The sequence below is a fragment of the Helicoverpa armigera genome, chromosome 2 (genome assembly GCF_030705265.1).
Source record: "Helicoverpa armigera isolate CAAS_96S chromosome 2, ASM3070526v1, whole genome shotgun sequence".
NCBI classification, from domain to species: domain Eukaryota; kingdom Metazoa; phylum Arthropoda; class Insecta; order Lepidoptera; family Noctuidae; genus Helicoverpa; species Helicoverpa armigera.
In genome coordinates this window covers 12,944,050-12,964,414 of record NC_087121.1, presented here as the reverse complement: position 1 = coordinate 12,964,414, position 20,365 = coordinate 12,944,050, and the positions used below count along the sequence as shown (strand labels likewise).

General features: G+C 35.6%; 2 protein-coding genes across 2 annotated transcripts; one reads left to right on the top strand and one right to left on the bottom strand.

Annotated features, from left to right (window-relative positions):
• Positions 1–203: 203 nt before the first annotated feature.
• On the top strand, positions 204–1,487 carry LOC135118753 (uncharacterized). The gene is made up of 2 exons (XM_064041552.1): positions 204–953; positions 1,473–1,487. Exons 1-2 carry the CDS (start codon positions 204–206, stop codon positions 1,485–1,487), a joined length of 765 nt encoding a protein of 254 aa, XP_063897622.1.
• A 9,539-nt stretch (positions 1,488–11,026) lies between these two features.
• Positions 11,027–13,590, bottom strand: LOC110379179 (ecdysone oxidase). Its single transcript, XM_021338726.3, has 4 exons — positions 13,378–13,590; positions 13,133–13,260; positions 12,809–12,942; positions 11,027–12,736 (listed from the first exon to the last, which is right to left on the bottom strand). Exons 1-4 carry the CDS (start codon positions 13,383–13,385, stop codon positions 11,150–11,152), a joined length of 1,857 nt encoding a protein of 618 aa, XP_021194401.3. The 5' UTR covers positions 13,386–13,590; the 3' UTR covers positions 11,027–11,149.
• Between the last annotated feature and the right edge of the window lie 6,775 nt (positions 13,591–20,365).

Genomic DNA, 20,365 nt, shown 5'->3' with positions numbered 1-20,365 from the left:
AAAAAGAAGACAGATTGTATGTTATTAGTTTAATATCTGCTGATGCTTCACGCATCTAGATAAAAAGTTTGATAAATAATATCCTCGATAAATAGGCTATCTATGTATTAATGAAGGATCAGTGGTTCCTGAGATTAAGGGGTTGAAGTAAACAAACTCTTCAGTTTTTCAATATAAGTGTATACATACTGGAATTCCTGATAATGATAAACAATCTGCCGGAAGTCGTAAGGCATGGCGTTTGTTTATTATTTGCGGATGACTGTAAGTTGCTGCTGGAGTTTAGGTCCGAATCAGATTGCAGACGCCTTCAGGAGGATATCGATCGCATAGTACAATGGAGTCATGAAAACAAACTATACTTCAACGTATCCAAGTGCTCGTTGATGAGCTTCACCCGCGCACGGACACCTGTGCGCTATGATTATGTGGTAGACGGGGCGCCACTACAACGAGTAACCGAGGTGCGAGACCTAGGTGTTATCATGACTCCCGATCTGACATTCCGGGAGCACATAAACAGAGTCTGTAAGAAAGCGTACAGAAACCTAGGATTTATTCTGAGGCAGACACATAGCTTCACCAATATCGCAGCTGTCAGGGTCCTATATGATGCACTAGTCAGGAGTCATCTGGAACATAGTGCGGTCATATGGGCCCCACATGAAGCGAAGTACGCGGTAATGTTGGAGCGCGTTCAAAATAAGTTTACTCGCCACCTGTATAAGAAACTATATGGGGTATATCCGTTTTACCCACTGATGTATCCCACCCTGTTTGTCCTGGGCATGGTTGGCTATAATCAACTGCGTGTCCGACGAGAGTTTGCACTGGTTGCCTACTTGGTGAAGGTGCTTCGCGGATTGGAGAGTCACCCGGCAGTGCTGCAGCGCTTGAGCCTGTGTGTGCCGGACCGCTACGTGTGGCGGCGGCGAAGCCCGCCTCTGCTACTGGTACCTACAGCGAGAACCAACTTACTCGCCAAAGCACCCATAACCAGAGCCATCCGTATCGTAAACGATCTACATAGCAGCATTGATATTTTTACATGTTGTTTTGGTGAATTCGCAAAGGAATTATTATTTATTTTATGTTACAAACACAATACCTAGTATATAATTTTAACTTTAGTGGATTACTGTGATTGTAAATAATTTAGTTTTTAAATACTTAGTTTTTAGTTCTTAGCTGTCGTATTAGGATAAGAGATCCTGTAAAGATAGTTTAAGGTGTTTTTAAATAAATAAATAAATAAACATTTATAGAGGAGTATAGACATTCATAAACAGTTTTTGAAAATAACTCTGGAAACCATATTCTGAATAGGTTAATCTATTGCCAATCAACACACTAAATAACTACCATTAAACGTAGAGGATGCAAATTAATTTTCGCAGAAACGCCCCGCAAAGTTCCTCACATTATTACCGAAATTATTAGAAGTAAATCATGTAACAATTTTCGTTTATCAGCTATATGCTCTCTGACCACGGTGGAAAGAAAGATAGCGGAGATACCATAAGGAAGGTAGGTCAAGCGTCGCCTTGTAGGTCAAGTGACATACGGCAGGCGTGATCAGTTACAAGGACTAACGACGCGTTTAGGTTCGTTGTCAAACCGAAAACAAACTGTCAAAGATTGGTCTTGATTAACACGGTGATTTTATTTCTAAAATAACAAGCGGGTTCCTTAGAAGGCGTGTAAGGCCAGAGTTAGCAATGTTCCTCATCCCTCGAACACCTGGTTTTTGAAGCGCCACAAATTTCTTATAGGATTTTACGTTATGACATCTCCGATAGTTTTGTTCTCCATGACACTGACACAACTAAATCCAATTATGGGGCTAATGGCTGGCTCAATCAATGTAGCCTTGGAACTAATCCTTATAATGCGTACCATCTTATCAAAGCAAGTTCGGTTCTGTAACAAAGGGGGTTTAGCTCCACCAAGTACAAGCCCCTTCGTTTGTTTGGACTATAGAAATCTTGAGAATGGTGAGAGATGGCGTTATTGTAATTAGAGTTTAGAATTTTCAATGCAACTTTAGATTTTGATGCAGCAATAACTCTACATTGAAATATGCTTGACACGAATCCTAATCCTAACTATATCCTAACTAATATTATAAATGTGAAAGTAACTCTGTCTGTCTGTCTTTCTGTCTGTCTGTCTGTCTGTCTGTCTTTTCTTCACGCCTAAACTACTGAACCGATTTGTGTGAAATTTGGTACAGACATAGTTTGGAACTTGAGAAAGGACATAGGATAGTTTTTATTACAAAGAAATATAAAAATAAAATTTAGTCCGGACATATAGCGCCATCTATTAGTCAAACCAAAAATCTTCCGGAAGTCACCATTCCACGCGAACGAAGTCGCGGGCAAAAGCTAGTAATTATATATATTTAAAAAAATCATAAAGAATGTGATCTATAATGAATTCATGTTATACTTATTTATTTCTGTGGCTCTGATCCGATTCAATTTCTTAAGGTTAATTACTTACTCATTTCGTAAATTACCTAAGGCGTAAGTTCTATTCCCTTATAAATACAGATTTCTGTGGCTTAGTTCAAATATTAATCATAGGCATATCTTAAGTAATAAGTAGAATAATGCTGTATTCGTAAACTGCGGCTCATTTTCATTAATATTTGATTTTGTTAGAAAACTACTCCTTTATGGTTTTTGAGAACAACATTTAACAAAATTATACCCTTTCTTATGGTGGTAAGCTTTTAACTTCCATGTTTCTTTTGGGTTTTTGTACGGTTCTTTAATAATTAATTTATTATTAATAAGTCCATATTTCTTCAATAAGAAACTCACCGACTTACTGAAAGCACTGGTATAAAAATTATAATTGGTATTTGAAAAATACTGTACTGAATATTTTTAATGAAATAATTATAACCAAGAGCAATTTATCAAAATTTCTAAAAAAAACAGCAAAGAAATCCAAATAGATTCGAAGAATTTGCCCTAAACTAAATCTTTGTAGAACGAAATTGCGAAAAACTTACAGCAGATAACATTACCTTACAATTCAATTATACCATCTGATTTCCTCGCATTTCAATTTAAATCTATTTTCCTTTAGACTAAGAAATCTGAAGGCCTAACAAATCCTTTCACAAAATTGTTGAATTTCAGAATAGGCGCTGAAATTGTCTGTCTATAAAAAGAAAAACGTTTTCAGACATTCAGCAAAATCTTTGCTTCAAAATCGATGGATTTGTTTGCTGAACTAATAATTCCGACAAGACAGTAATCTATTTTTCAGCTCAAATCTCAGACTTTTTTATTTCATCGTGTCTATTTCGACGGAAATAATCGAATAATTTCATTGTTGCTTAAGTATTTTAGGAAAGTACTTAACAATAAACCAATTTGATTACAATTTATTATGTAATGGCATGACAAAATCGGGTACATGAACTCATTATTATTAACGCATATCTTAAAATAGATCACTATTTTAAGCTTCCCTTATTAGTATAAAAGCCAATTCATTTGGCAAGTAACACGAAAGACACTCATAGTATGAATCCACTCCCCGAATGTAAATCAATTAAACAGCACGAGCTTTCTTAGTTACTCGCGCCCCATTTCTTTGTCTACAAAATACCGCCTGATTCATGGAGACGACCTTAGAACAATTAACCAGCAGGAGCCGAAATAAGCGAGACTCTCTATGCGCAAAAGACTGCCAATTTACGCGCGGAGGTCGAGACTACACAACAAATAGTGATAGCATACTTACACACGCACAATATCAAGTTAGGCCGTATGCGACTGATCGTGCACAATCTGCACAAGCATAAACTGGTAATACGCACACATCGAGTAAACATAACTGACGTCAGTCTCGTCTCTCAGGAAGGAGGAACCGCAACATCCACGACGTATCCAGTTGATTAAATTCTCTAAGGAAACGACACACTGAGACAAGCCCGAGATTAGACCTTTAATTTATTACCTACGGACGTTGGTAAATCCGAAACCGGGAGTTTCATTGTGTTCAAATTACACTGACACGGAGTTCTTGAATTGTAAGAGTTTAAGTGCTCGGGTATTTTACTAGGAAGCATCCGGGAAGATTTGCTTTGTACGACTTTTTGTTGACCCCAATTTGAGTTTCTATTTGAGTATTCTTAACCTACAAAAGGTCATGAATTGTGCGCGCATTACACAGTGTTATAAAAGGTGCATGTACCTTAAATCAAAACAAACAACAATAGCTAAGAAACATGTCATTTTTTCCTGCAAATGAAGCTTCTTAGAAAGCAGAACTAAAAATTGAAATTCCTCTTTTTTCTGTGTGGCCTGTTTTCCACTTGGAACATCTAAAAATACACTTTAAATTCGTCCTAACACGTTCTGCAAATTCTAGTTGTAAAAGTTTAGGTGTCAAGTGGTTCCCCGTAAGTGAATACCCCACATCACATTTGCATTTATTAGGATGACCTGGACATCCCTGGTCAGACAGGCGTACACAGGAATGTCTTAGGAATAGAAGAATAAGGACAAACAAGTGGGGAGGGAAATAAGTATAGTGTTCTCACTTTTAGTACTTTTGGTCTTATGGACTAACGGTCTTTTGGTGATAAAGCCCGAAGTGCTGGTACCTCGTTCTAGCTAAAATAAAGTGTATGTTTCAATATATTAAGCATATGTTGAGGGTCCGTTCAGACAGATCGGCTCGGACAGGACCCTTATGTATAAGTGTGTTTATGTAAAAAAAGTTTTCTAAATTCAAAATGTAAAAATATTAACAAAAAATTGTACATTGAGTTAATGTTTTGACGCCTTTTATTTTCCTTTTCGTAAGTCGTGACAAATCATTAGTATAATTATTAACATATCTTTGTAAACCCAAACAAACACCATACTGCATAATTTAAAGTATACAGCTTATCCTTCAAAATGCTAGCTAAGTCAAACATTTTAACTTAATTTCAGGCAATTTCAATCTGCTCGTAAAAGCTACTTCAGTTGTTAGATAAGCACTTTAAGTTGCAACACTAACAAATTTCCCCGCAACTCTTACGGTGCAGACCCATAATATTATGGTAATTTATTACCATCGTTGTTCTTTGAGATTCTTCTTCTATGTTGTCTTCTTTTATTTTTAATTAAAATTAATGTTTAATGGTGATATAAGGGGTCAAACCAACATCGTGCAATCAACGTCTATGAATACTCAAATCATCCTCATCATCCTCCGAGCCTTTTTCCCAACTATGTGGGGGTCGGCTTCCAGAATACTCAAATAACCAATTAAAATACACTTTTCTGATAATCTTGTTTGTTATATGACCCTAGGCGATTCCCGCGGTTTAACTCGTGTTTCGTGGGGACTACTTACTGCCAGTGCAGAGATAAAATTTAGCCTCGGTCACTAAGCATTCCAACAGTGAAATATTTTTTCAAATCGGTTCAGTAGTTTCGGAGCCTTGCCTTCAGGACACAAACAAACAAGCAACGGACAAACAAGCGAGCAAAAAATGATTCCTCTTTACTAATATCAGTGTAGATAAGTACTTCACTCTAACATTGACAAATACATCTTCATATTTAAATGAGGCACTTAAGAGCAATTGTACTGTGATAATATAAACAAAGGATGATCTTTAAACGCTTAGTTTGCCATCGGCTTTAAGAAGCTTAGCGAGCGCCGCCATTGGAAATACTACAATATGCTAACTATGGTAAGTCGTGGTACGATTTATGTGGTTTTTTGCAGAGGAATTTCCGGGGGTTTTGTAGGATCTATTTATAGATAGATATCTCTATTTTTAGGGGTTCAGTACTCAATTTGCAAAACGGAGACCCTATTACTAAGACCTTGCTGTCCACCCGTGTGTCAACAGGCTGTATCTCTTGAACCGTTAGACAGTTGTTTTACAGATTATGTATTGTTTTTGATATGATGTCCTGTTACTGAAATAATAAAAAAACAATGTTGTCAACCAGTCGTTGTTATCAAAAAAATAAAAATAAAAGGCGAAATGTATTGGGACACCATAAATTTATATACCATCAAATTTGTAACATACATTTTTGGCAAATAAAGGATTTCTATTTCTACTGAAAGCTATACACATTAAGAAAATGTTATGGGGATATTTTACAACCAACGTGTTTTTCTTTCAATATTCTCCATAGTTACGTGTAGTGTGTATAATTAATAACGCTTGACATTCTTGTATCGCGATTAACCCTGATTTATGTACATACACATTGTTGTAAAGTTCCCAAAGTTCGGGGGCGTGACTGAACATACGCCCGATTGATATTGAGTTGGAGAAACATAGTTACAAGTGTAGATATTAATAAACCACACACTGTCGGATTTGATATGATTAAAGAGTAATGTGAGTTAAAAAAATTAAATAATGGAACGGTATATGTTATATTTCTTTATGTTTTTATGCCATGTGATAAACAATATCGTATACCAAACTGTGTACGCCTTTTATTTGCTTTTCGTTATTTATTTTCACAGTTTATTTTTAATCCAATTTCTATGTCGGCTATAATCGGCTTTGAACAACTCAATATTGGCTTTACCACTATTATTAAAATATACTCAACTTATTGCAAAAAGCAGATATTTAAAATGTATGAATATAAGGACTTAACCACCCCTTTCAAACACAAAGCCCGAAAAATCAACAGCAAATAAATCAATTAGACTCCAATTAATTAAATTATTACCCAACCGAAAAATGAGCGCAAAACCCGAACCCACACATTTTTGCGCGTGCTTACGCAATTTTTCCTCGTTTATAAGCAGATGATAATAAAAATACACCTTCGGGACATTGTTCGTTAATCCTCGGGAATACTCGGAATATTCCGTAGAATTTAATCTCAGTGATTATATGAGTATGCCCCATCCCTTAGCTGAAAGGTCGACGCTAGGGCCTTTTACCCTAATTTATTCTGGGCACCTACCTCGGTAGCGGTATGAACCATACATAATATTTTCATTGTGAACTGAAATTTTAGCAGAGATAATAACTTATGTTTCTAGTATCCTATAAATAATAGATTTTGATAAATTGCTAGTAGTTTTAGTTAACTCGAGAGAAAATTAAAAGTGAAGCATATTCAAGTTTCGTTATTTTCTCTTATCATATTATATTTCCTATTGTAGGTACTATCTAGTAATATGGATACAATTCATGAAAAGCTAATAAAGAATTTGTATTTTGATAAATTAATGTACCTATTCTGTATATCAATACGATTGCGACCACAAACAGTATCAATGGTCTTTCTACAATCCCTAGTTAATATGATTAATATTTCTACGAACTGTGCCCACATCTTGGAAACATCCAATACTGGTTTCTGAATTCTTGTAAACATAGACTGGTTGGACGGTCTAGACAGGACATCTAGCAATCATAACCTGATTATGGTCGTAATAACCTGGTTATGGTTGCTATGATTTCATCGATACTCCACGAAAAGCCATTATTCAGTACACAGCGAACTGACTCGAACACAACACATACACATACTTTTGCAATCACATCAGCAAAATCCAGTTAATCCGTCAAACGATCGCAATTAATCTATAGCCGAAGTAATGACTAATGACAACACATATCGCAAATACACCGCTACCCAGTCCATGAACACTATAAGGGATAATTACCTAAAATCAATCTGCACGATTGACAATTTCGTCCTACTAAAAGTACCTACATACGACAGACCAAACACTAAACAGTCGGCCGATAGTTGACCCTATAGTTGGCAATTTAATTTAAAAAAGGAAATCTTGACTTGATACGGGTTGACCGCCTGATCTGTGTAATGTGTGTGTGTATTCATATTCATACTGATTTATGAGCCGAAACAAACTATCAACCGACTAAAAGTTTGCAGTGTACAACTCTAAACCGCTGGGAGGGAACCAGCGAACACAATATCTTTGCAAGAGTAATAAACTATGGGGATATCCCATATTAATCATCTGGCGGTTTCGGATCACCGATGGTTTTATAAGGATACGAGAGATAAATAATTTCTCCGCCATATTTCATGAAAGGACCCGGTCAAGGGCGAGTTGGTATTTACAATGGAAAGCAGTGAGAAGGAATGTTTTTTGATTGGGAATGGAGTTGATGATTTTTTGTTTACATTTTCAGGTGGAATATACCTTCTTTTAATTTTATCTGGAAAGATAGACACTGCTGCTTTGGTGGGTAACTCAATATGGATTAAGACTACCCGCTTATCAACAACTAATAAGTCAAATCAAACTAGTGTAATGTATTGCGATAATTAAAACCTCTCTATGTTCGAACACGCGAATAATGTAGGTTAACATAATTCATATTTCAATGTAAAGAAAAGCTACATCAAATACATATTCATTACTCAAGCCTACACTTGTAAAGCTTTTATAATTTTGAAATGTTCTACAATTTAATTATAAAGGTAATCCTAAACATGAAATTATTTATGAGTAAAACCAATCTAGTAACTAGAAGTTTGCCATTTCGCAAATATTGGTGTGTACACACGAAAATTAATATTCTAACTAATTTCAAATTAGGTATACAGCTTGTGGGTTTTCATTTATCAATTTTAAAACGTTATTTTCGTAACCTATATTTGTCTTCAGATACAAGCAATTAAATTGAATTAATTATTATCTAATAAAGAGATTTTATAAAAATATTCTATCTTAATTACTTATTTTTAGTAAACAAACTTGTAAATATTTAGAACACCACCTACACATGTATTTGTATTGTACAAGCTTCATAGAATTTTCGTAAACCTTTTTATTAATTATTGGCGTAATGAAATAAATAGACTTTGAAAATTCGGTTATAAGAATTGAGTTCTATCACACATGGTCAACTTGATTATTATGATCCATATGACAACGATCAACAATTATGAAACACATGAATCATCAATCTAAAATAGTTAAAAATAATAAGATTGTTAGATTTATCGATATGTTTTAGAACGGCTACAATTACCATGAGAAAGGCAACAAGAAACTATCCATCTAGGCCTTACGTTGGCTAGCTTTTAAACACTTTGTACTATATCAAGGCATGTATTATTGCTCTCTAATTAAGTAACAAACATTGTTTAAACCGCTGCTAAATACAACGACTATTCAAAAAATATTTACCAACAGAATAAACAGACACAAATAAAACAGCTTACTTAATAATCTGCAAACAACGAAACAAAATAAAAAGTCTACCATATTATTGTCACGACGCGTTTTAATATTCAGAACCGTTACCCAGCTGTCGCCGCCATTTTTAAAACGCCAACTCGTTACAAATTAGCATGCTTTCCTTTTAACTGGAAAATGGTGAAGCGGGGGTTTCTTATAGCCATTTGTGGGAGGCAAATGTGATCGTTTGCCGTATAGCGTATAAGGTAGTCTAAGAGTATGTGAACAAAAGGAGAAGCTATTCCCATACCTGCCAAAGTTACAAGAGTTCCTCTTATATTATTATTAGAGTAATATGTAGGTACCTGTATATTATTCGTGTTTGTGTGCAAGAGTTATCATCTGACTAACATTTTCCCAACTACGGGGTCGGCTTCCAGTCTGACCGGATGCAGCTGAGTACGAGTGTTTTACAAGGAGTGACTGCCTATCTGACCTCCACAGCCTAGTTACCCAGGCAATTCACGGGTAAATACGGGGGTATTGAATTAACTGGGTAACTGGTTTTGGGTAATTATTTATTATTTCCCGTTCGCACATACGTCAGCAGGCTTTTCGCACAGATTTGTGCACATGGCCATTCCAGTTAGTTGAATGCTCCAAGAGTAAAGTACTGAAGAGGTAACAGATCATTAGTGAAGGGTAAGTATGGCGAGGTAAGTATGTTCAGCCGTTGAAAACCGGAAAATGTGGGCTGTATTGTGGCTGGCTTTTTTGGATTTTATATTATGCGTGGTGCGTTTTGTTGCTTTAAGATTTATGTTAGGTGTTTTAGATAATGTTAAGTTCCTATGAAGGTGTGGTAAATGGTTTACATTATTACAAGTTAATAATCCTGTAAATGTTCTTTATAATAACTTTGGACACTTTTTATTGTTCTTACTACAGTAATTAGATTCAGGCTTTAGCTAATGACAATATTTACATTATATCTATATAGCTCACACGTTGAAAGCGATTGAATATAAATTTTACTTACGTAAAAGCCACTGACTTAACTTTCTGAAGACTTAAATTAGTACCGAATTTTGAGCGAATAGATAAACATTTAATGCCCCTGCTTAGAGCAGCTCATACTCTGGCATATTTGCAAAACTGTATAAATCCGCAATGAAATCTCGTTTACCTTATACGGTAGTAAAACAAAGGTAGTTTATATGCGCTGTATACAAAACTACGGCTCCGTCCGTCCCTTGTTACATCTGCCTCACCATTATGATAATTCGTGTCACTACGATAGCTCCCGGAAAAATTCGAAAATCCCATTATTTCACTACGTTTGCTACATTCCTTATTTAGATCCTACTGGCTGTTTGTTCGAGATCCTATTTGTTATTCAACAGTTTATTCCGAGTATATTTTTATGTCTTGTATTGAATATACAATGACGCGATTGGCAGAGGCTTAAGATTTGTCGGGCGTTTTATTTTTCACATACGATTTGAGGTATGAATGGCGATTCTAACAAAAATACTTACAAAACATCGGAGGTGGTTTTGTGGACAAAAATAGACTTGTTTAATTAAGACCAAATCATGATATTTGACATTTATAGAATCAAACTTTTGCTGTTAGACTCCTACTCAGTTAGCTATGAGATCACGCTGCTTATAAATCTGCGATGCAATAATTGGGTACGATACATCTGACAATTTGTATGTATCTCCAAACTCTTCAGTATTACAATTGAATACTAAACTTTTAGAGGATGGAGAAAACACTACACACACGTGCCAACAACAGGCGAAGATAAAAACTACTCTACATAATAAAATCATTTATTTTCATATCTTTATTGTAGTACCGAGTACACTAACCGCAACATATAACAAAAACACTGTGAGTGTGATAAAAAAGTAAAAAATGTAACTCTTAAAGCTCTACTATCATTACTGCCATTTCTAATCTTTACAGTATTTTTATATTGTTTCTATTTACTTACAGTATTTTTATTGTAATCCTCTAGTATCATTTCAGCTCCTTTTTCTGCCACCATCCCCGTCGGTCCATTGGTGTTACCACTAGTAAGTGTCGGCATAATACTCGCGTCTACTACTCGGAGATTGTTTACTCCATGTACTTTCAACCGAGAACTTACCACTGAAGTCTTTGGATCTGGTCCCATCTTACAAGTGCCTACAGGATGATATATTGTAAGCACCATCTCTTTACAAACACATTTCCAATAATCTCTGCTGTCCAATTCATACCCGTTGCATGGTCCCCACTCCATTCTTCCCAAAGTGGCGTTAACTTCTTTTAAAGCTGTAGTATTTAGAGTCTTAGTAAGAATTTTTAGACCCGTTGCTGCTGATTCTAGGTCTCTAGGATCATAAAAATAGTTCGGATTAATGATCGGGTCATCTCTTGGGTTATCTGAATTCAAAGTAATGTTCCCTCTTGACTCAGGATGCAGGAGATTGAATATATGCATATAAACAGCTTGCTTTTTGTTTTGTTCAATAATTGGGTCTGCTACTTCGTCCTTGAACCTATACATTGTTTTTAAAACGTGTTCAATTGAGGAACTATTTTTAAAAAGCATTGTAAAATGACTTTGGAATTTCGGATAAGTGGCGTTTTCGGAGTCAGAGAAAAATGCTAGAGAGTTAGATTTATCATATTCCGCTAAATATCCTGTGCGATTGTAAAGATACTGTATGGTACCAAATTGTTGTTCTGCAGCGGTCAGTTGACCTGGATCGTCCGTGTACATTATTATAATTATAATACAGTGATCTTGTAGATTTTGTCCCACCATTGGTGAATCAACTATAACTGAAATATTCTTTGAACTTAGATGTTCTTCTGGGCCAACTCCAGACAACATCAGAAGTTGAGGTGAGTTGATAGCTCCTGCGCTTAGAATGACCTCATTTTTAGCGTAAAACGTGAAGTTCTGTGAGCCATGTAATACATCTACCCCGTAAGCAGTTTTACTAGAAGGATCTATTAATACTTGTGTGACCAAGCTGTCTTTAAGTATTTTTAGGTTTGATCTGTGTAGAATTGGATTCAGATATGCTTTGTTGTGGCTTTGTCTTTCTCCATTAGTAGCTGTACAAGCCTGGGATCCTGATCCTAACACGTTTGCGACATTCACGTCTTCAACGTTTTTAATTCCAATTTCATCCCACGCGGCAAGAATTCTATCGTTGACAGGTTGATAGGTACTGTTGTATTTATTAATAACCAGCGGTCCATCTCGCCCATAATGATTGCTTATTTCGGGATTTTTCAGCGCATCAGCGTTTTGGAAATTTTCAGCTTTCCTGAAACATCTGCGCACTTCTTCTACAGTCCATTCAGTGTTACCTTCATCGTACCAATTTTGGTAGTCCTGATCATTTCCTTGAACATATATCATAGCATTAAGGTTACTACTGCCTCCCATCATTTTCCCGCGTGGCCAATAAATGGATTCATTAATGTGAGCGCCGTTAGTTACTCCATCTTTATTAGTTAGGTAATTCCAATCATATTTGCTTGTATATAATCCACCGTACAGACCTGGAACCTAATTACTTATGTTTAGTTCCACACAATTATTCAAATAAGAGGTATTTCTAAATAATTATTAGGTACTTACATCAGCTTCTATTGGGGCATCACCGCCGGCTTCAAGTAGTAGTATTTTCCATTCAGATATAGCACTCAAGCGATTTGCCAAAACACTACCGGCTGTTCCTGCTCCAACTATTATGAAATCAAATTCTTCGAAATCTGTAAAGTTAAAAATAATATTTAGAAAAAATAAATGGGTATAAACAAAAATGATTACGGCACAACCTTAATGAAGATACGACATTTTAATTAAAATGCATGCTTAAACAATACATGAAAATCGTAATAATGATTAAGTTTTTCAAAAATGGTATAATAAAATTAAAATAAACCACTCATGAATATTCACCTTGAACATCAGAATCCGGTATTGATCCTTCTGATATAACACATTGGGCAGCCGCGAAGAACTGCAATGCTGATGCGAAGGTTTGAGGAGCAGTCCCCGTCGTTGGAGTCACGCATGATGAGTTAAAACTTGGAAAGATAAGGCACGTTTTACAAAACACTCAAAGAGTTACAGTTGACGTTAAAAAACACATCTCAAGTTATACACTTAAACAAAAAATACTATAAAAAATATTAAAGTCTCACCACTCCATGCTATAGTCGAAAATATCATGAAAGAAATTGCTCTGGCACTCGCATTTTAAAGCAATTATAAGTAAGCAATAACCTTCCAATGACGACCTATGATATATTCTGACTCACATACAAAAAAATCCTTATCACTATCCATAAAACGAGCATCTAAAATTTAATGTGTTTCTCTTCACGGACGCAGCCGATCTAACGTTAATCGCTTAGAATTTAAAATTAAAAATAACGTAATATCTCCACGTTTAAAGTTAATTATCATTAAAATTCTGACGTTGTTCCAATTAAACAATGCGAACGCAATTAGTCTTATTAATCCGAAGAGGACGATAAAAACTTTATTGCATACGTTATTGACAGGTGCTATGACATAATTACTTATACGTAATTCTGTATAAAAATCATCGTCACCAGATTTTTATTTTCACATTGCTGGACACAGCACAGGTCTCCTCTCACACACACAGAGAACGAGCGTTAATCAGTTAATCGTAAATCAATAAATATACCAATATAACATTCACAAGAAAATTTGTTTTCCAACTATTCCGGATTGTAAACTTCAATATATGTTAAAAAAAGAAGAAGCTGTTAATTAAATAATAATAAATAAATAATAAATTCTTTATTTTCACCAAAAGCCATCACAACATTAACATCCGTAAAGACTAGGCATAAATTGTAGGTTTTGTAAAACATTAAACTCTGGCTCCTAAACTAGGCATGTGCCTGTGACTTAGGAGTCAGTGATTCTCCAATAAACGTCAGAGTAAGCATATGATTGAAGCGATTCAGGACGTTACAATAAATGAGCAATGGTAACAAAAAAGAATAAAACTGTTCTAATTTGTAGGGAGGAAGAGAGAGATAAAAACAATTTAATAAAACTAAAGAGGTTTAACGGTAAGGTTAGTACGGCAGTAAGTTTAGGGTGATTGTGAGTGTAACTGTAGTGGGAATGTATGGGATGTGTTGTATGTCAATGTATAGAAGTGTGTATGTATGTGTAATGAAAGAGTATGGGTGGAATAATAATGTTAAATTTAATTTAGGAGATCCTCAGTATTGTCGTAATTAAGTGTATGTAGATAGTCTATAAGTAAGTTTTACAATGATAGGGGATGAATAAATGTTTAATTTTTTGTTGAGAAAGTTGTACAGATAACCGCTATTAACGTAGAACTGGCGTCTGGCAAAGGCAGTTCTATGGCGTTCATGCGTGAAAACATTGTATTTTCGTCTGCAAGTTGAATCCATTGGGGGACGTGTAGAGTGTTTGCGAAGAGCAGACAGGAGAACATAAAGTTGTCTGACTGTTAGAAAATTGCAGTCAGAATAGAGTTGCATAGTGGGATACCTACGCGGAAGAGAGAACATTACCTTGAGCACAGCTCTCTGGGCTCTCTCAAGGCGAATGAATACATTTTGTGTGGCTCCACCCCAAACGGGCAAGCAGTACGTTAAAACAGAGCGGCACAGAGCTAAATATACTATTTTAAGTGTTTCAAGATCAGCAGAATTTCGCAGCTTCTTGAAGACGTATATCAGCTTACGTACACGGGACGTGACCTTGGCTATGTGGGGATGCCAGTTGAGATGCTGATCAATTAGTACTCCTAGATATCTTACATGAGTCGTTTTTGTGAGGGAGAGGCAGCTACATTGCGCTAAAGAACCACAGTGATGTGCTTTTAGGGTCAAGGAATTAGAAGGACATTGATTTGACTTGATAGCAAAGGGGACGTATACGGTTTTGTCTACATTTAAAGTGAGCAAGTCATCAGACAAACATTTCATCACGCAGCAGAGCGCTGCCTCGGCATTTTGGTATGCCTGGGTCCAGTTACATCCATCTACGATAAGGGCAGTGTCATCCGCATAGGTATATATCATACAGTTATCAAGAGGTAGTGTACAGAGATCATTTATGTAAATGAGAAAGAGGGTGGGACCCAGGATGCTTCCTTGCGGAACGCCAAAAGTCATTGGAAGCTCATCACTTTCATATTGACCAATTTTAACTATTTGAGTACGATCTTTGAGATAGTCTGCAAAGATTTTCAACGGTAGTCCACGAATTCCAAGTCTTTCCATTTTTCTCAATAAAGCTGGGGCAGAGACAGTGTCAAAGGCCTTTGACAAATCTAGGAAAATTCCCAGGCACTTGCGTTTTCTGTCTAGCGTCCTAGCTACGTGATTCGACAGATGTAATACTGCATCCTCAGTACTAACTCCATTTCGGAACCCGTATTGGTTTTTGGCTAAGATGTTGTTTGACTCAAGAAAGCTTATCAGATTCTTATTTAGTACCCGTTCCAAGATCTTTGACATTGCACTTAAAATAGAAATGGGACGGTAATTATTAACATCATCTTTGCACCCGGATTTATGAATAGGGTGAACGAGTGCTTTTTTAAACGTCTTAGGAAAGACACCAGCACTTATGCACAGGTTACAGACATGTGTAACAATCGGAACTAATACTTTTCTCGCGCCTTTAATAATTTTAGATGGAATACAATCATAACCTGTAGCACAGTCAGTCCTTAGACCCAGGATAATGGATTCAACATCGAGCTCGGTAACCTCAAGAAGCATCATTGAGCCACACGACTGTGAGTTAGCCACGGGATTGGACACCATAGAGGATGATTTAAATTTTGAAGCCAAACTGCTGCCTACATTAGCAAAAAAGTTATTAACGTAATTTAGCGAGGATTTAGGGTTATCTAATAAGTTTACTAGCTCAGAGGAAGGCGAACACTGTGTTTGAAGCTCCGAGACTTTCTTAATAACATTCCACGTAGCTTTAACATTATTTTTAGCATTGCGAAACAGTTCTTTTTCGTAAGAGCGTTTAAGTTTTCTCAGCAGGGAATTGCAATAATTGCGATAGCGAGTGTAGGTGATTTTAAAATCTCATTGTTAGCCGACTTTTGAGTTTAATATGCATACGATCACGGTGCCTTATACAGCGGAGTAGTCCCGGTGTGATCCAGGGCTTTAAATTACGTTGTTTTCTTGGGACAACTAGAATATGAGTGTGCTCAGTAACAATGGAGGAAAGTTTACCTATAAGCGCATCTGCGGCATCATTAGGATCAGATATAGACAGGATTGGAGACCAGTCATGGGTTTTAATACTCTCAATTGCGGAATCACAGTCTAATTTTGCCCTAGTTCGGGTGACATCCGAATGTACTCCGGTTGCATAAGAATAGCAATGTCGGTTCGTGATCTGTTATGGATGATTCAATAACGAAAGCCGTAGCGCGTTTATTTGTTTTTATTAAAATATGGTCTAAGCAATTTGAGAGCCGAGTCGGAAACAGATGTGCTGGAAGAAGTCCGTTAGAGGCAGTACAGTTTAAATAGTCATCCGAGTGACTGTCAGTATTGTCGACCCTAATGTCAATGTTCATATCACCAATCAAGACCACGGAAGGAGTTCCTATTTTGAGAACACTATCGAGGCTGTCTATAAAGTTATCTATATTTTTAAAAGAAGGTGGTCGGTAAATAGCGACTATAGTGATGTCTTCTATACAACAAACGAGGCAGTTTGCATCAGCAAATACTGGTTCTTTAATATTAGCTTTAATGGAAGATTTAACATAAATAACACAACCATCATTTTGATTGTATGTGATATTAGTGGAATATGACGTAAAGTCATCCAAGGTCGGCAAATGCGACAGTTTACTCAACCAACACTCGGTGAGAATGAGCACGTCACACTGGAAACCCAATAGCCGCATTAGCACTACAACTTCGTCAAAATTTTTATTGATACTTCTTATATTTAAATGTAAAATTTTTAATCCTTTAGTCGGGTCTCTTATGAACTGTATGCATTTCTCAGGTTGACATTTGAATGATTTAGAAACGTGAAGCGCGTCTAATTCCTTATTAATAATATCTTGATTAGCCATTTGTTTTAGGAATACTCGTGTACAAACTGTGTAGCAAAAAATTGGACAGGATTGCTTTATTTAAATAGAAATGCTTGAGAAATATACTGTGAATCGTTTTAGTATAGCGGCTAATTACTGTATTCGCGTGTGTGTTAAGAGGATAATGACAAATTTTGTATTTGAGTGATTTAAATTGTGTAAAAGTAGTTTGTGTGCGTTGTATGACTGTATTAATGTGTAAGATGTTTAAGAATTAAAAGTATCGTCGTGCAAACTAATGCATCAATTTGTATGAGAATGCCAAATTGCCAATCGAATAGCTGCCTGTTTTTTTTTCATTGTTGCGATGCAGAAAATTTGATTAACTGTCTTTACATAAAGAGTCGGTAAGATTGTCAGCTATGGTGGTTTGTAGGTCAAAAACATGGTAGGCTATCTTAAATCATGGTCAAATCGCAACTCACGATATTAAGATTTTTGTTGGCAGTGAAGTTTCCTCAGGTTCTTTTATTCTTTCGGTTGGTGTAGACTTAAGAGTGGGTTCACACGAGCGGATTTTGCGCATGTTTGTTCGACTTGTATCATTAGATACTTGACTACTTGTGGCACATTTCAAAAATCGCAAAAAGCTTGAAAGCATTTTTATGATTATTCAATTAATAATAATTTTGGTTATGGTCGAATCGTCCCAGGTCTATCATTTAACTACATCAATTTGAAGGTTTATCAAATTTATTCTGTTCGTGAACGATAAGATAGGGCATCATTTTATTTTAGCAAACACACTTATTATCATGTGCCTGGTATAGTTAAAAAAAAACTTTCGGGGTTAGATATCCCATTTATCTGGGACAGCTAGAAATTTAGTATTTTGTTTTTTAAGTAGTTAGAAATTATAGAGTGGAATGATAATATTTAATATTAATTTAAGAAAAACAGAGAACGCAAAAATACCCAAACTGAGAAACTACCTAAATTCTATATTGTTCAAAAGGCAAAATACAGACAATGCTACAAGCTAAACCAAGTTAAAATATGCATTATTTACGTTTCATCATAACTCCATAAAACCCCATGGCGGTCAAAAACCCCATGATTAAAATGATAACAAACTTTAAAATGGACGGAAATTGAGTCATAAATATTTTGGGGTTAAGCGGGCAAAAAAAGCATTTCAAACCAAATTGCCTGTCATATACTTAAACGGGGTTGTTTAAAAATGTTGACAAAGCTAATATAAAGGGTTCAGTACACATTTGCAAAATGGACGACACAGTGAAAATGTTTGTTTTGTTGAATATTTATTTCATGGTTTTATTAGGAAATTATTTTTTTGTTTAACATGTTGATACAAGTGAATTAAAAAATGTGGCCAAAATTTCGTCGCTTTAAGTACCTATCTTTATTATCCCGTAGTATATTTTTTGGGTGTTAATCTGCAAATCTAACGCTTTTATAATTTCTTTGTTTAAGAAAACATGATTACATACGCTATCTCGTCGAGCCTATGTACCTAGTAACAAGATAAAATTGTCATAGACGTAGACAAGAATGATCACAGTTGTCGGCTACATACATACGATTACGCCACTATTGCAGTACCATTGTGAATGAAGTGTGTTAGAAACTCTTCAAGGGTAGCTGAGCCCATTTAATTTAATTTAAAAACTAAGCATGTTCTTGCAGAATATGGAATCCTGCATTCCCCACGAACGTAGTAGGCGTAAAAAATTACATTACACTAGAATGGTTCTAGCAGGTATGAGTGCGGCTCACCTGTTCTTTTTTTATTTAATGATGGCAAAAATCATCTAAAGGGGTCCGACCGTGGGTTAGCAGCGTTGAAGAAGTGTTAGACTTTTACTGACTAAATATCCATCGAGTTCCTACTACTCTTTCGAACAATCCCGAAGCCCCGGCGGGCCTTGGCACTGTTGGGCCCAACTGGGGGTTGCCCCTTCGTTTTTAGGCAGAGGACGTACCTCATAGATGTCCTCTCTCATCAGTCATATAAAAAGGGACCTACAGTAAATGCCTACATTTGCATGATACACGAATTGAAGAGTGACGCGAAGCAGTAGGTATGTGATCCGATCTTTTGAATGTACATAGATATGTCCTTTATTTCAATACTATGTAAATAAACAAGTACTGGCCTAATGCCCTTAATATGTTAGTTATATGGATAAGAATTTTATAGTTCACTTAGTACACACATTAGTAGTTTAACTAACATCAGAGTTCAATTACTCCAGTTACTTGTTAATTACAAAGTTAAAATTAACTAGCCTAAGATAAGACGTAGTTGAAGGTTACTTTTATTTGTCTCTTTGAATAACTTTCAATTCATTTCCCGTAAAAAGGTAACACACGATAACGATAGATACACTTTAATTAATTTTGACTTATTTAGAAATTTATTTTCTTTGGGTGCATTTTATTTTATTTTGCAATAGTTTATCAAAGCATTTGAACAATGCAGCGGTAATTAATGGATAGATAATTGTTTTTTGTTGACTATCTGAAATTAGTTGGATAAACCTGTCGAAACTTGCGTCTATTATTTTAAAAAAACTATGCAACATATGGAAGCGAAAAATTTCCTCAATAAAAAGACATTTCAAAACACCAAAAATATGTACAGTAATTAATTTTAATTATGTATTATAAATAATTAATATTTGTGACGCTATTCGTTCACATCTGTACAAATTCACCATGCAGGTATATTTACCACTATCCTTATATAAAAATTAACTATTTAACACCATCATATACATATGTGCACGTAAGACTTTATATTGGTATTTTTTAATTTTATATAATTTGTCTATGTGCTGTCAAAAGTGTGGCATTCTATAATCCTGTCAAATCAAATAAATACAAAGAACCTGTTGTTAATTCCGTCATGATAAGGGAAGTTCATCATTAGGAAGTGTATCATTGTAAAAAATATACCTAACAGTAAAAACACTCTACGACAAACCAAATAATTCATAATCTCTCTATCCGTCTATAATACTATCTAATACCTCTTCTAAAAAATGTACGGCTTTAAAACGTATTTTATC